The 17,041-nt window shown below is 45.3% G+C and overlaps 1 protein-coding gene across 1 annotated transcript; it reads right to left on the reverse strand.

The window, feature by feature from the left end:
• Positions 1–6,528: 6,528 nt before the first annotated feature.
• On the reverse strand, positions 6,529–8,378 carry LOC119698189 (GSK-3-binding protein-like). The gene has a single exon (XM_038129833.1). The coding sequence runs from the start codon at positions 8,091–8,093 to the stop codon at positions 7,488–7,490; it is 606 nt and encodes a 201-aa protein (XP_037985761.1). The 5' UTR covers positions 8,094–8,378; the 3' UTR covers positions 6,529–7,487.
• Positions 8,379–17,041: the final 8,663 nt, after the last annotated feature.

Consider the following 17,041-nt stretch of genomic DNA (forward strand, 5'->3'; position numbering starts at 1 on the left):
CTGAGACCTGGAGTACTAAAGGGGGCCTCCAAGAAGGCTGGAGAGGGACTTCTGACCAGGGTGTGTAATGACAGGACAAGGGGGAATGGCTTTTTCTTTGCTGTGAGGGTGGTGAGGCACTTGAACGGGTTCCCCAGGGAAGCTGTGGATACCCCGTTCCCAGAAGTGTTCAAGTCCAGGCTTGATGGGGCTTTGAGCAGTCTGGTCTAGTGGAAAGTGTCCCTGCCCATGGAAGGAGAGTTGGAACGGGTTGATCATAAAGGCCCCTTCCAACTCAAACCATTCTGTGATTCTATGACTATCACTTCCAAAAGACCACACTTGGTGTCAGTTTACTAATCCCCTCTGCTGATTCACAAGAGCTCAAATAAACTGAACAACTTGGGGAGTTGAAATCATCCATGGAATATCAGTACTGTATTTAGGTTTACCATTCAAGTTATCTTCTCCTCTCCAATTTAAAACTTTCTCAAGTTCATGAAATTAAAAGTAGTGCCTCCTGGATAACACAAATTCAGCTTCAATGTGTCTGCAACCATATTTAAAATTACTGAAGCCAAAATAATTGACTTTCAATAACAGATAAACTAAAGCCATTGCAATAATAAGGCAGATCTGTATTATGCTGGCTGCAAACTTAGTTCACTCCTGCATGAAGACATTCTTCAAAGAGTTATTCAGCATTGATATATACCTTACAATAAGGATTTTTGTTATGTTTAGGAAGAAGCAGATAAACCAAAATCCATTTGAAATTCTATTTTTTACAATAATTTGGTAGTTCTGGTAGGGTTTGCTCTGCTTTTTTTAGGATAAGACCTGTTCAGGAGCAGCTATCAAGGAAAGACACACAGGACATAAGCAGTATTACACTAAAACACATTTACCTTAACTTTTACAACCAGACAGAAAGCAAAACTATATTCTTCCACAGATTTTACTAGATTTTTCCCTGAAAATTTAGTTTTATATCTATTTATTAGCAGTCCTTTGTATAAGTCTACATTTATTCTTAGTGTCAATAAAACATCTGCACTTTTGATCCTGAGCACAAGTACTGTTTCAGCCAGTCACATCTGATCCATGCTTGTGTGTGCACATGCACAGCACCCAGGCTGAGAATGTTTGCTCTTTAGCCCCAAAGTATCTTTGTTTCACTGCAGATTGGAGAACAGGACCAACACAAACCAAATGTGCTGTGAAAGGCTTTCCAGGAACACAAGGGGGAAAGTGAACATAGGGGCTGTGGATCACTTCTAAACCCCTACTGAGGTAGGCAGTTTGATTTCCAGAGATTCTTGATGTCTGTGGCCTCTCTTAAAAGGAAAAAAAAAAAAAAAAAAAACCAAACGTGGGAGAAGAACAGATCTATACAAATGCAGATGTGGAAATTCATGTTTCTTATTTCCATCCTACTACCAGTCTGGCACACTCCAGGCTGACTTACTCCTTTTTTACAGGAATAATTTTTCTGTGTCCTGTGATCCAGAATCCAGCCACAGTTCAGGTCAGAGCTGACAGCAGCTGAGGAAGTTTGCATCAGAGGCATTGGAGGAAAGCAGCTGTCAAAGCAGGCTCATGAAAACTAACAACAGAGCAGAGCAGCAAGATGGAAAACATAAATGTCTGTTTTTTTACCTTCCAAAACAATGTTGAGATGAGATATCACACCAGTGGGGCATATCCATGCACTGACAGATCAGTATTGCCGGAACAGCCAGTGCCAATGCTGCCTGCTGGCACCAGGAGAGGATTAGGTACCTCCTCATCTTCCATTTAGCAGGAGAAGCTGGGGATGTACATACATGCATTCAGTCACCTGCTTCAGCCCTGTGTGGTTTCCTCTGGAACACTAAGTTAGTCTTATAAACAAGAAGAGGCATTGCAATGTGGATTTAAGAACACTAATAACCCAAATTTGCACTTTAACTGCGAGCCCATGCTTCTGTAGATTTAAGCCTTGAAACTAGGACAATTGTTGTGATGCGGGTAGAATAAGCCCAAATCTCTTATGGTAAAATGCTTAGAGCAGTAAATATTTACTATTAAGCCAGCCAGGATCCATTTCCTCTAATTAAAACATTTTTATCCTGGTGCTGTTTCATCTCTTACCACCAAACGAAAAATGTATTTAAGTCAGCACTGCTCATGAAAGTGATCCCATTGAGCTGGAAGACTACAACTTCCCTGGACTGTAAAATCAACCAGAGATCATCTCCTGAGGGGCAGCTGATCATACAAGCCCTACAGTGTGCCAGGGAGCAGTGAAGTTCCTTGGATAAGGACTGAAGCACCTACATGGGAGGAAAATGAAAGCAGGTCCATTAATTCTTGAATTTACCACTTGGCTCCCAAGCTCAAAGCTCCAGCAGGATTTTTTTGCCCCTAGCTTTAAAATTGTTGCTGCTATAAAATATGTTCTTGGGGTTGGAATTGAACGTATTAAACTTCTCCATATAGCTCAGGAGCTTACAGCCTATCCTTGCACCTCTTCATGAATGAAGTCCTGCCAAGTCTGTAATTACAAGCAGGACACAGAGACATGGTGTTTTTCACAATTTCTTTTGATTGCTCATGTCCTACCTAATGCCTGCAGTGATGAAGAGCACCCTTAGCTGGCTGTATTACTCCACCAGACACCACCATATTATATAATGGGAAGCAAAAATAATACAATTTAAATACAGGATATTGCATAAGGAGCAGCTAATGCTGCACGCCTCTGAATTTATGGTGCCTGATTTCCTGTAGCTTCCTCTGCTGTGGACTTTACAGTGTTTACTAATGCAGCTCGGGCACACTGCAGCCTTCCTCTCTCTATGGGCACCAATTCTTTTCCAGCAGCTGCCTTTTGCCAAGGAAATTGCATAATGGCAGTTCTGCAGCTTTGACAAAGGTGACTGAGGTTAGTCACACAGCTAAAACATAATTTTTAGAAGAGAAAAAGTGAACCAAACTCATTGACTCAGGAAATGAATGTGCTGATGTCATTTTTGTGTCCCCCCCAAAGGTGTTTATGTAGTTATTGTACTACTTTAGGTGGTATTTCTTAGCTACTTCTAAAAAAAAAAAATTAAAAAAAGGAGGAAATTCCCATAGAAGTTGAAAATAATTTTTCAGTTAACTTCATCTGTTCATTTCATTGCAGCTAGGATTTCTCCTCTGATTTCTTCCCCATGCTGTACAAACTGAGGATGAAGGACACTTGTAACTTGCCCTCCAACTCACACTGCAAGGTTTGTAAGGAGTTAACCAGACTGTGGCCACCAAGAAATGACTGAGTGACAGTATTTGAAAGTCAAGTGAACAAGCACATCAAAAGCACCCACCAAAAAGCAACTGAGGAGAACAAAGCTACTTAATACTTGGGAAGAGTAATATGATGTGGACAAAAGACATGTAAAAGTGAAATACTTCAACCACAAGCTGAAAAAAAATGGCCTGGCTAAGGCAGGGGATGCAGGGTGAAAAGACAAAAATCATGGAGACTAGGGACTAGGAGGGAATGAGAGATGGTTTTTTATATGGAGCTGGAGGAGAAGTCACCAACACTGGGACTGGCCCCAGCTGACCAGAACTTAAATTGTGCATTAACAGCATAGATCCTTCTTCTCCCTCCAGCCTTCCATGAGATGCGCTTGCTATTTGCTTGAAAAGCTTTTTTAAACCTCATTTTAAGGACTTAGGGTGGAGTCCCTACTTTCCCACCATGTTTATCATGCCAAGTACCATGCCAATGTAATTTTTACAGTAGATTCTAAGTGCTGGTACAATACACAGTAGTGAGCTACAAGGGATATGGGTCACATGAGGGAAATAGCAGACAAAAAACATTCTACCTGCCAGACTTCTGGCTAAATTGAGGTACTTTTAAGAGCTCAGGGAACATGGGAGTACGAAGAACAAGATATAACTAGGATGCAAAGCTGAGTTTTGGGCAGTCAAGAAAACAGTTGTCCAGTCATATAGAGAAAACTCAGGAGGAGTTAAGCAGCAATGTAGACCACCAATGAAAAATCTGTGGCAGCCAGTGCCATGCTAGCACAACACCACAGAGAGGCACACTGAAAGATGAGGTTGTGAGTCTTCAGTGCATTTGTTTACATTATTTAAAATCAAGTTTGCCCTCACAACATATAGCCCCCTGCAGATATAATGAAATTAGATTTCTTTCCCAACGCATTGAAATGTTACTTGTTACAAAAATCTAAACGGTTTACTTTTGATTCTACAGTTAATTTCATCCACTGCAAAATCTGTGTGATTTGAACAATTTTTTTTTCTTCACAGTACAGAAAAAAAGAGATAAAACCTAGCTAAATGCCTATCATGAAAACACAATTTTATTCCAAATTTAAACCTGTAAATAAACTTGCATTTTCATTCATGAATGAAGAAAGTTTAAGCATACTGTAAAGACCAAATGTAATTTCATTTTGTTTCTCTAGAAACAAACAACTGGTATGAGAGAACTGGCACAGACTCAATATACTAAAGAAACCCCACCTCTGAAACACAGATTATATAAAGCCTAGAAAAATTATTATTTTCCCAGTTTTCCATTATTTTCATATCACAGTTTGTATGCTTGCATAGTGTAGCACAAGGCGAAAAAAAGGAGAATTTGCAACCAATCAACAGAAACCTTCAGGCAATACTTCATTGGTCCAACATCTTTTAAAATGTGTCTTCCAAAACGGAAATGAGCCACGTTCGATCCGTTCCCTCGTGAAGGAGTGACATGTTCTGCATTTTGAAGAAGACAAAGACTTATATGGAAGATGCAAGTGACAAAGATGTGTCAGTGAGTTATGCAAGTTATCTGAAACAAGGGCCAAAATTCCTTTTACTGAATCATCACACTCCATAACGCTTAGCTTCCTATAACCCTGTTCATACATACATCTCCCAGCCTTGCACAAAGGAGAAAGCAAAAGCTATTTTAGAAGTAATTTAGGAAGCTTAAAAACCAGCCAGTCACAGTGAAATTTATTAGCATCTTTTCTACGCCTCACTTCAACTGCCACTTTATTGAAAAGTGTTATTCTAGTAAAATCCTTAAAAGGAATGTCTCGAGGCTTTCAATGACTACAAAGGACACTTGTAAAGTTAGCTGTTCTCATTAGTATACAGGGGCTAGGGTTTGGGGAGGAGGAAGGAGGGGAGGGAAAGGAGATGCAAAATCGATGCATAATTATCAGTGGCAAAAAGTTCAAGTCAAACTCGCCAGCTTTCAGAATTCCAGCTGACCCCCACCTGTGTATTTTTAACCATAATTAACTATTCAGGCTCCACCAGCTGTGCCCAGCTTTTAGCTTGTTTCCTCCAGCTTTTTTTAGTAATTAAACTACTCATCCCAGGGTTCCAATTCAGCATCTGCACAGCAAAATACCTACCTCCCTGAGCATCTAAAGGACAAATACAAGAATAACTAGTTCTTCAGTTGTGGCTAGTGGTTATATTCTTTGTATCTGCTATTGAACTTTTTTTCCTGGAGAAAGAAACGAGAAAATTGCAAATTAAAATTCATTTGAAGGATAACCTACACAGTACATCATTGTATTAGAGAGTAAGAACTAATGGCAGATCTGAATCTTTTCCAAGTTGTGCAAAATGCCACGAAAGCAGCCCAAGTTATGAGAAAAAGGACTTCAGATGTTAGTAATTAAGGAGGTTCTAAAATGCACTGAACTTCTTTTTTTGCATTTTACATGCTTTGATATGGAAAAACCGCATTCAACTTATAAATTAGTCAAGATAAAGCTAATAATAACATCACATAGTGGTCCTAATGCAGGAGGAATTCAGTGAGACATCATAAAATGCTTCAGCATCAGTTTCTAGTAGCAGCTGTGGCAGAGAAAGAAATCTAAAATATTTTGTGGATTTAATGTATTCATGAAAGAACTAATCACACAAGTAAACGTAGCTGCTCAAATTGCTCTCTTGGACAAAGGCAAACATCTTCCATTTTCTTTCATGTGGGATTGCTACCTTCTTCAAAGGAGAAGCTTTTACCTCAAATTGAGTGGGGGTTGGGAGATTGTTAAGCTCCAGTCTGTCTGATGTGCTCAGTTCTCATCTTGAAGCTCAATGACTCCTAAAAACCCAACACAGGATTTTACAAAGGAAGCTATTCATAATAGGTATTCAAACTTAATGACCAGCATCGAATTATCAAATTCTGGTTAACAGATTTTAAAAATTTTTTTGATTGCTGCCTAGACCTCTTCTCTTTTTTCTGGTCTTTTTTCCCCCCTCTATCCTCAGAGAAAGAAAAAAAAAAAAAATCAAAACGACCCAAACAAGTGACCAACGCAAGCCACGTTCCTTCCCCAGTACAAAATACCTAATTTTGTTTCGCTATGATTTGACTTCTAAATTCCAGCAGCCACATTCTCGGCTGCTCGAAGGGGCGTCTCATGGCTCACGAATCAACGCTGCTGGCAAACAAAGGGGCTCAGTTGCATCTCCGTGCATTAATAACCGGTGTCCCACTGCATCAGACTATGCGGATTGTTGTGGGGATTTTTTTTTTTTTTTTTTGCTTGCAAAATGGAGATCTTACAACTGAAAGAAGACCAAGGGGGAACGTGCCTACACAGTTTTGTTCTCAGGAACCAGAATTCATTTCCCCTTAACAATGAGACGCAGACCCAAAAATAAAAACAAGACCACGTTTATTCAATACAGACAGGTTAATTAAGACAGTAAGTCCTGTAAATCAGGAACACATTTCAAACGCTCCGGTACGAAGTGCATATATTTAAAATCAACAGCTGCATCTTGTACTTGAGCCATTGAGTTTGTCGGGGAAGGGTGGATTCAGGGTTTTTCTTTTTGGTAGAAAAAACTTGTTTCGGCTACCTTATGTGAACAATGCATCTCAGGCTCCATTCACTCATTTGTTATTAAGTCCAGCTGCCTTCCAGCTTTGATATTCACATTTTTTAAAACTGCTTCATACAGTCACAACGAGAAATAATAACAATAAACGTTAAAATAACAACAAATAAACCCCCAACAAAAAACCAAACCAGCCCGGGAGGGGAAGGGAAACACCTCCCGCCGGGGTCAGCGAGGATTATTGCAAATGGCTCCTGGGAGACGGAGGAGCTCCGCGGCAGCGGGGGACCGGCGGCGGGGGGGTCCGCGGCCCCGGCCGGGTTGCCCCGGCGGGGGGAGGAGAAGGAGGAGCTCCCGGGGAAGGCAGAGCAGGGCGGGGGGCACAACAACAGCTCGGGGCGGGCGGCGTGCGCGGCCTCGCCGGCCGGGGCTCCGCGGGGTCCGCGCCGCGGGTGACCTTGGGGCGGGGGTGCTCGGGCACCCTCCCGCCCCAACCGGCACCGGCCCGGGGGCCCCGCCGCCGGGACACACTTACAGCCTGGCGGAGCCCGCACCGCGCTCCCGCACCCGCCCGGCGGGGGCTCCGCCGCCAGCGGCCGCGCTCCTTCGCCCCGGTCACCGCCGCCGCTCGTCCCCGCCGGCTACTGCAGGGGCTGCACCGCCGCCGCCGCCGCCTCGCCGTCCGCGCCGCCGCTCCCCGCCGAGGCGCTGCCGCTGGAGGCCGCGGATGCCGCTGCTGCCGCCGCCGCCGCCGCCAGCTGCAGCCGCCGGACGGCTTCTTTGATGAGGTTGCCGGAAAGGATGAGCTGCTGCAGGAGCCGGTGCGGGTCCTCCTCCTCCGCCGGCCCGTCGCCCGGCCCCGGCGGAGGCTGCTTCCTCCGGCGGGCGGCGCTCCGCAGCCAGCCCCGTCCGCACAGCTGCTTGGTCACCCGCTGCTGCCCGCTCCGGTCCGGCCGCGGAGGCTCAACGTGTTGCGAGTGAGCTTGCGGCGGGGCCGGTCCCCGCGGCGCCAGCAGCCCGGCCCCGGCCCCGCTGCAGCACCGCGGCGAGTAGGGGGCGGCGCGGTCGCGGGCGCTGCCCGGCCCCAGGTGCTTGGGGGCGCGGGGCGGCGGCGGCGCCCGCTGGGCGCTCAGCTGCAGCACCTCGCCCAGCTTGGCCACCAGCGCGTCCACCTCCTTAGAGCCCGCCTGTCCCACGGCGACCGGGCGCTCCAGCAGCAGGAAGCGCTCGCCCGGGCGGCACGGCATCTCTGCCGGGTCCCCGCCGTGCCGCAGCCGCCGCAGCGGGACCGGGGCCGCCGCCCGCCCGCCGCCCCGCGCGCGCGCGAGCACACGCGGCTCCGGCGCTGCGGTCGCGGCTGGAGCTCGGCCCGCTGGCGTTGGTTTGTAAACAATGGGTGACGCGCGCGCCCGGGCGCCTCCCACTGCGCCGGCCGGGGGGGGGGGAGGGGGGCGGCCCTCCGGACCAACAGCTCGCCGGCCGCTCCCGGGGCCGGCGCCCCGCTCGGGGAGAGCTCGGCCAACAGCGCGGCGGCGGCTTGCGCCGCCGGCCGGGCGAGGCCGCCCCGCGACCACCGAGAGCGACGCTCCCCGTTCCGTCTCCTTTCCCCCCCACGTCTGCGCGCCGCGTGGACCGGCCCGCTTTCAAACCCCGCACCTCGGGTCTCGGGGGCGGGGCCGCTGTGATTGGCAGGAGGGGGAGGGTCCCGCGCCGCCCGTCGCCTCGCGGCGGTCGCTCGGAGGGGGCGCGAGGCGCAGCGGGGAGCGCGAGCGGCGTCCGGTGACCGTCCCCGGCCGTCCCGTGGCCGCCCGGCGGGCGCCCGCCCGCTGCCGCTCCCGCCCCGCCGCTAACGGCCCGCGGGCCGCCGGTCCGGGCGCGCGCCGGGGCCCCCGTGAGCGCCCGGCGGTTGCGCGCGTGCGGCGCTCCCGCGGCGCCGCGCGCCTGGAAGCGGAGCTGGCGCTTCCCAGCGGAGCGCGAGCGGCCCGCACCGGCCTCTCCGGGAGCGGCCGCGGCGGCGCGCGTCATCCCCGTTAGCCAGCGTGGTCTCCCGCAGGGGTCCGTGCCGGGGTCGCGGCGCGTTCGTTCCGCGGCGCCCGGCTCTGCGCGCTCGGCTCGCGACTTTGCCCTGATCGCTGCGCCCGCTGGGTGCCCGCAGCCGGCAGCGCGCTGCTTTGGGGTTGAGTTCCTCGGCACAGAAACGCCTCGGGAGCCTTACTGTGCATCGCCAGAAGTTGCGCACGCGAAGCAACTCTGTGCAGGTGTTCTGTCGGGATTTCTCTCAGCCTGCGGTTTACTGCATCACCTGCATCAAGGCTCTGCCCTGTCTCTTCATGTCCCAGTCCCATTCCTTCCCTTGCTTCTGACACTGCATCATTCAAGCAGGGGCTGAAATTTCTATGATGGGCCTTAAAAAGGGTTTTTTGGGTGTTGGAACTCTGGGGACATAGTCCAGAACACGCTTATTCACGTGATGGTGCATGCGGTCGGTTCCGCTGGGAACAGCTTGTAAAGCGTAAGTTGCTCATACACATACCTGCTCTCACCACTGTGCCCTTGATTAATCAGTAAGCGGTTGGCAAAGGAGAGGCCATGTCCTTTGGTCCGTTTGTCCTCATGTCCTCCTGAGCTACTTCCACTTGGTGTACAGAGCAGGAGACCCTGTGCATAAAGGCACGTGTTTGTGAGCATGCCTGCTGTCTGCACATGGCACTGCTCACGCCAGCCTAGGTGCCCAAGCCCATTACTATGTCCCCTACCTGGATTTGTATCAGCTGGGCATAAATCATGTTACCTAACTGCATATTATTTATTCATGTAATACTTTTTCGTGCATAATTAAGGTACTGAGACTTCCTTATTTTCAGCACCTTTTTGGTAACTGTCAATTAAAACTCAGATCACATTTTTCTACAGATGATGAAAAAGTGAGATTTTGTTGCCCCCTGCCCGCTCCCAAATATTTTTAAGAAAACACTTTCACCTTTATTCTTTATTTATGCGGTACCTATTCAAAAGCAATAGAAGCAGGCCTGCATAGATGCAATGGATGGATCTACCTCAGCTCCAAGGGAGATCTATATTCGGATCACTTCTGAGTAGGTAATCTGGTATTCTATACAAGCAAAACTGCAATAAACCAGTACAGTTTATTCCAGCCTTTTCTTCTCCCACAAAAGCAAAATAAGCTATACCAGCAAAAGCTCAGTGCTGCTTGTGATTACATCTACACCTGGGGCTTTCATGAGCCCGGGAATGATAATCACAGATCGTGCTTCATCGCATCCCTAACCACCGGCAGTGCTGGGAAAAGCTTGCAGGATCGTGCAGATTAGTGCCACAGATAGGGAGCTCGGAGCACGGTCATTAGCAGAATCCTGATGTCCTCAGATCTTTTTAAATGCAAAATTTTAGTGATGACTGGTTGGCAATGGACTGAGTATCTGCTGAGAGTTTTAGGACTAAACATACTGCAGATGTTTTCACTGAATGCTACTGATCAGGTTACCAGCTGAACAAAATGAGATTTGTGGACATTCGGGGGAAGGGTGTTTCAGATTGTCCTCCTAGAGGAAGTGGGAACCTCAGCCATTACTTAGGTACTATCTGCTCTTTTCACTGGATGATGAGAGAAAAGCAAAAATGCTGGAGAAGATAGTATATCCTATATCTGTGGTTCTCCCTCAAAGATTTGTTTATGTGGGAAAACTGTACCAAAGAGGGCTCAATATGAATTTACATCATAATCATGTCTGTGGAATGGATCTCAGTCTGTCAGCACCCAGAGACCTTTCTGGGACTAAACCCCAATCCATGCTAGGGGCAGATCTAAACTGTCTGCAGCCATTAGCGGGTGTTCTGGCAGAAACACTACAGCGCTTCATGAGCAGGTAGCTGGTTGCTAGTGCCTCTCCACAGAAATGAGAACAACTTCAACAAATAAAGGGGTGTCATGGGTGTCCTGGTGTGGAGTCTGTGAGCATAAGTGACAGGGTTGGCTGCCAGGTCAGCCCCAAAGAAGCTGAGGCCTCGTCAGTTGTAACTATCAGGTCATTTGGCCAAGTCCTGAGTAAGCTATTCCTTACTCACTGTGTTCTCTTTTTAATTAGGAGAATCACAGCCTGGTTATCCTACTTGGTCTTCTACCACTGGAGATGAGCTCTGCAGCACTGCTTTTACTTTAGCAGTTTACCCCAGTAATTGCGATTAAAAACATCCCCAAACCCCCAAAGCATAGAACACTAAGGATAGGGGGAGGTTCTTCTTAAAATAGAAGTATAAAAGGATTGCAAAACTGTTGACAAAATTTTTCTGACCCCTGACAGTATTTTTATGAGGAGAAATTTGATAATGACCATTGCTGCTGGGTGGTTTTTTTGGTTTTTTTTTTTTTGTTGTTGTTGTTTTTGTTGGGGTTTTTTGTTGTTTTTTTTTTGTTTGTTTGTTTTGTTTTGTTTTGGGGTTTTTTTTTGTTTTTTTTTCCACATGCATTTCTGTGTATGGTCTGCTGGAATTGCCAAAATTCTCATGGCAACTTGTTGTCTAAGTCATTCTATTAGCAAGACATTACAGTTGAGAACAGTCATTGGTCCCTTTTTATGATTATTGTTCACTTGCACTCTCACTTTATCTGTTGAAATGTTTAGAAAGCAGTCTTTAAGATACTTTTAGTAATACTTGTCTTTCCGATATTCCTAGCAGAGGACAAAATCTGAGTTTCATAAGCAAGTACTAATTATATTAATTATGTGTCCATCTATAAAAATTTGACATAATTTTATTGTGTTTTCTGAGGATACATTTTGATTCCAGAATATAATGGTCAATTTATGTATTTTATCTTTTGTACTGATCCTGACAACATAGACAACTGGATGTGAATTCAGAGCTTTAAACCTGTTAAAGACAAAGAAAGAAAACCCTTAAATCCTTTGAAGTCTGCATTCCAGTGTAATCTCAGTCCTTGGACTACATGTTCAGGATCATGCACATGTTCTAATCTCTTATGGAGACCCTGTAACCCCGTCAATGTGAAAATTATAAATAATAGTTCATTTATGCAGGTGTTTACATTTCTAACCCTTTTGCTGGAGCTGCATGGTCTGTGATCTCAGACTTTGGCATGTGTAGAAATGAATCAGGTTGATAAATTCATGATAGAGACTATGTAGTGTTGCATCACAGTGTTAAAGTATTTATAGTGTTGTTTACAAAACAGTAAGACAGCTTTGAACTGGGTGAACCCAGTGACTAGGAGGTCCTTTCCAGTCCTTTCTTTCTCCAGGCATTTCTCACATCCTTTACTTTCTACAGAAACTTCTCTAATATTTGTTAAATATGCAGAGCTTCTCTTCATAACAATAGTGTCAATGAAGGGTGCTTGTGCAAAGTAAATTATTTTCCTGTGCACAGTTCAAATGCAGAATGCAGAGAGGCCAGAACACCATCCAAATAAGACAAGTTTAGATTCCCCAGTAATTGTTTTGTAATCTGCATTTATAATAGATTTCCAGGAACAAAAGACATTCCTGTAGAAACAACTGAGGTTGCTAAGTGACACAAATGTATTTACTGTGTCATAACTTGCAAAAGCCAAGCACATTAAAACAAGAGCTTTAATAAGCAGCAGTGTCATGAATCTCACTTTGACTCCCAGAGTAAATATAAACCTGTTGGCCAACAGCTTTGCATGGTTTGGGATGCCCAGTCTGAGACCTTAATGGAAACAGGAAACATTAGTTGTTTTAGAAAATACAGACTTTCACTCATAAGGAATTGAAATATGCATACTTAGTCCCAATGAATATTTGGGATTCGTTTCTTTCGTGTATTGTTTCTGTTTGTCCTCTTTCAGTCACCTAAGAATTCACATGTAGGGATACTGCTTCCTAACAAGGCTGGAAACTACAGTCAGTAGTGAGACTGAGTTACTTCTTTTTGCTGAAGTTATCACTGTTTCTTATATCTTTTTGACACAAAAAACCCTCTCCAGTCTTTTGGGGACAGCAAAAAGCTGGCACCTTCTTTTGTCTTCTCACCTTCTTCTCGTGTGTGACGCAGCAAACTGCTGTATTTCAGCTTGTCCAAGCAGTCAGCACCAGGGCCCCTTTGGAGGGACCACAGTAACATTCCTTTGGCCTGATAAGCTGATGCTTCTCTTCCCCTAAGCTGCAAAACCTCCTTTTCCTCCTCTGATACACACAAGATGCACTCCCTGTGCCTGCAGCAGATGTGCAGAAATGGACAGTGCAGGAATTGCTTTGAGGAGTGCATCGAGCTACCTGTTCATTAGGAGCTGCCAGGTTGCCTTGCACAACAGCCTCTGCTAGTTTAGGAATGAGACAGGAGGCGTGGGAAAGGAGCCTACAGACGTCTCAGGGATGCACTAAACTACAGGGCAACCAAGTCTTTGTTTGTTTATTCAAATAATTGACTCACTTCCAGCTTTCCTAATAACTGGAATGTATTTTAATGGTAACCTGTATTATAAGTAATGAACTGGTGTAATCCATTGTGTGGGCTCTCATAGGTTTTCCATATAGGCAATATTCCTGAGAATAAGTTCCATTTGTTCAATCTTTACAAATATTGAAATATAGAAAGCAGAGATGAAAACAATGTATTGAACCACTCCTAAAATGTCATTAAATGGACTTTAGGAACATCCCTTAAAAAATACTGGATTCAAGAGAAAAGCCCTTTCATCTTTTGTCAAAATACCCCGCACATTTCTGTATATCCTGGCAAAATCCCTGTGCTTGTTTCTATACCTTCAATTGGTAATTGTTTGTTAAGCAGACATGTCTCTTGACAGTTCTGTTAAAACAAGCCTCTCTACAGTGAATACTGAAAAGCCACGATCAATAAACTAGTATATAATGATTACAAGTAATATGTCTCACTCAGCATGTAGGGCAAAAAAGAAAAAAAAAAAGACTCCTGTCTAATTATATTTGAAGTAGACTTGTCTAAAATTAAGGGAGCACTTGTCCCACAAGGACTGCAGCCAATTCCACTGAATCAATGGAACCTGGGCAGGACTGCCAGCTTTCTTCATTGAAATTCCTTCTTCAAGCATACTTTTGGCATTAAGCCATTAGAAAAAGATGACTGTTACTTAAAAAGAAAAATGAAGACCAGACACCACCTGGGATCTGACAGCTCCTTCTTGTTTTGAGTCTGAACTGTGCTGTTAGTGCGACTTTGGCCCTGGATTTGCTCCTCACAGAAGCATGATCAACCTTCAGGTAAGAAACCTCTTGGAGCAGCTACAGTGGTTATAGGTATGGTCACATTTCCTTCTTTTGCTCCCTGACCACAGCTCACTTTTTTTTTCTTCTTCTCTTTTTTTTTCTTTTTTCTTTTTTTTTTTTTTTTTTTTGGCAGTATTACTCATGTCATTGTGAATTCCTCAGTTTTCCTTCTTAATCTAATCCTGCAGAGCACTGTGATGTTCACTTGTGGCACTCAGTATGATTTTTAATCTCTGCCATTTTTCCCTGTGAGAGAGATTAGTAAAAGATTTTAAACCAACAAACTTCATTTTTCTCAAGACTTATTAGCCCTCTATAACAAGACAGATGGATCCAGCTTCTTGGGACACCTTTTCTTCTTCTCTTTAAAAATATTATGTCCATGACAGCCTGATTCCACTGCACATGCTCCTTTCTGTTTTACCTAAAAATCCTTTTGATCTGTTTACAGTCCTTTTTTTTCTTTTTTTTTTTCTTTCTCCAGTAACTTCTAAATATCCAAACACATTTCATAGAATCATGTGATGGTTTGGGTTGGAATAAACTTTAAAGATCATCTATTTCCAACCCCCCTACTGTGGGCAGGGGCACCTTCCACTAGACCTGGTTGCTCAGTTCCATGCAGCCTGGCCTTGAACACTTCCAGGGATGGGGCATCCACAGCTTCTCTGGGCAACCTGTGCCAGTGCCTCAGCACCCTCACAGTAAAGAATTTCTTCCTAATATCCAATCTAAACCTGCTCTCTTTCAGTTTAAAGCCATTCCCCCTTGTCCTGTCACTGTATACCCTGGTCAAATGTCCCTCTCCAGCCTTCTTTTAGCTCCCCCTGAGGTACTGGAAGGCAGCTCTCTCAGCCTGTCCTCACAGGAGAGGTACTCCAGCCCTCCAGCCGTGTTTATGACCTACCTCTGGACTTGCTTCAACAGGTCTACATCTTTCTTGTGTTGGGGGACCCAGAGCTGGATGCTGTACTCTAGGTGGGATCTCACAAGAGTGGAGTGGAGGGGCAGAATCACCTTCCTCAACCTGCTGGTCAAAGTGAGAGGAAGAGGCTTATTTTGAGGGGTTTGGGGACTTTTGTTCTGCTATCTGGGTATTTTATCTTCCAACCATCTATTAGGTTAGCCTGATTTTCCCTTTTTAAAATCAAGTCTATATACTTAGACAGAATTTCCCAGTAACAAAGTCAACAAACAACACCCATAAATTATTACACAGTAATAATTCCCATCACATTAACAACTGTGTTTTCCTGTATATTTTTTTAGGTCTAAATTCACCCTCAGTGGATGATGAAAAACAGCCCTTTATGTTGCAAACCTTTCAGCATATAAAGTTCATCACAATAGATTTCATGATTTCCTTGGGTGCTCTCATACATGCATAATTTAGAGTAAGCATCACAGGTCATGTCACTTACCTCCTTCTGGTGTAGGGTTCTCAAGACTTTTGTATAAAAAAAGTGTTTGGCTCACAACAAGAGACATGGAGAATGTTCTTGCCTCATTCAATTTTCCTCTCTCCAGGGTCCTGCTGAACCACCACAGTTCACAGCCAGGGGCAGGCACATAAACTGGCCATGATTTTAAATTGTAGAATCATAGAATACAGGTTGGAAAGAGCTGACCTCAAGGAATGTTTCATCCAACCTTTCTTGGTAAAAGCACAGTCTAGACAAGATGGCCCAGCACACTGGCAGCCAAATCTCAGGAGTGTACAGTGTTTGGGATCCACCACTTCCCTGGGGAGATTATTCCAATGGCTGATTGTTCTCATGGTGACAAGTTTTCATTGTGCGAGTAGCTGTAACTTCTCCAGGAGTAACTTGTACCCAATACCCCCTGTCTTTTTCAAGTGACTCCTTGTAAGAAGGGAGTCTCCATCTTCGTAGCCACCCATCAAATAGTGATCAAATATTGGAACATGGTGATAAGGTCTCCCCTAAGCCTTCTTTTCTCAAGGCTGAGCAAACTCAGTTCTCTCAGCCTTTGCCCCTGTCACAGGCTTCCCAGTCATTTGATCATCTTTGTGGCTCTTCTCTGGACTGTCTCCAGCCTGTTCACATCTTTTCTGCACAGCAGGGACCAAAACTGAGCACAGTATTCCAGTGTGGCCTGATGAGCTCTGAGCAGAGTGGGACAATGACTTCTGGATCTCTGCTGGTGATGCCCTTGTGGATGCGTCAGCCTGGATTTTTGGTCCCAAGGCCAGGGGCCCAGTAGTGCTGGTGCAGACAGAGGTGAAGGAAGTGTTGAGAACCTTTGCCTTTTCAGCATTGTCAGTGACAAATTCACCTCTCTTATCAGTGGGACAGTATTTTCTTTCTCTTCTGCTTGTTGTTTATGTATCTGAGGAACTGTTTCTTTTAGTTTTGAACAGACTCAGAAGCCCACAGTTAACCTGAATTTTAATATTCCTTTATAGCAAGACTTGGATTTGTGGCAGTTCTGTAGCTGCAGAGGAGCAGACTGAGTTGCCCATGAAGCAGGAAAACTGGGCAGTGCAGAAGTGGTGGGGAGAAGCTCTTTCAACCATCTCAGTGAGAGCTTTGCCTTCCCACTTGGGCTTGGAGGGCTGTGTTCTGATTGAGTGGAGACCTCTGGAATGAAGATTTACAGGTAAATCCTTAGGGGAGCCACTGCTTTTTTGCATTATCTGAATTGTCCTTGTTGGACTCCCACTGTTGCTTTAGATAAATATGCTCTTCTCCCTTTGAAAACATTTAACACTTCGGAATAATTCCCTCTCTTTCTTCTGTATAGCATCTTTTAAACTAAGAGCAGCAAACCAAAATTCCTGCCAACTATGAAGGAAGTTTTTCTATGCTTTAGAGCCAGATATCACTAACTTTCCTCTCTCACTCTGTGTTTCCTCTTCCCTACACTGCCTGCTACAAGACAACTATGATTGGACATTTTGATTCCTGTGTTACATTCTTTTTGGT

This window comes from Motacilla alba, chromosome 2 (genome assembly GCF_015832195.1).
Source record: "Motacilla alba alba isolate MOTALB_02 chromosome 2, Motacilla_alba_V1.0_pri, whole genome shotgun sequence".
NCBI classification, from domain to species: domain Eukaryota; kingdom Metazoa; phylum Chordata; class Aves; order Passeriformes; family Motacillidae; genus Motacilla; species Motacilla alba.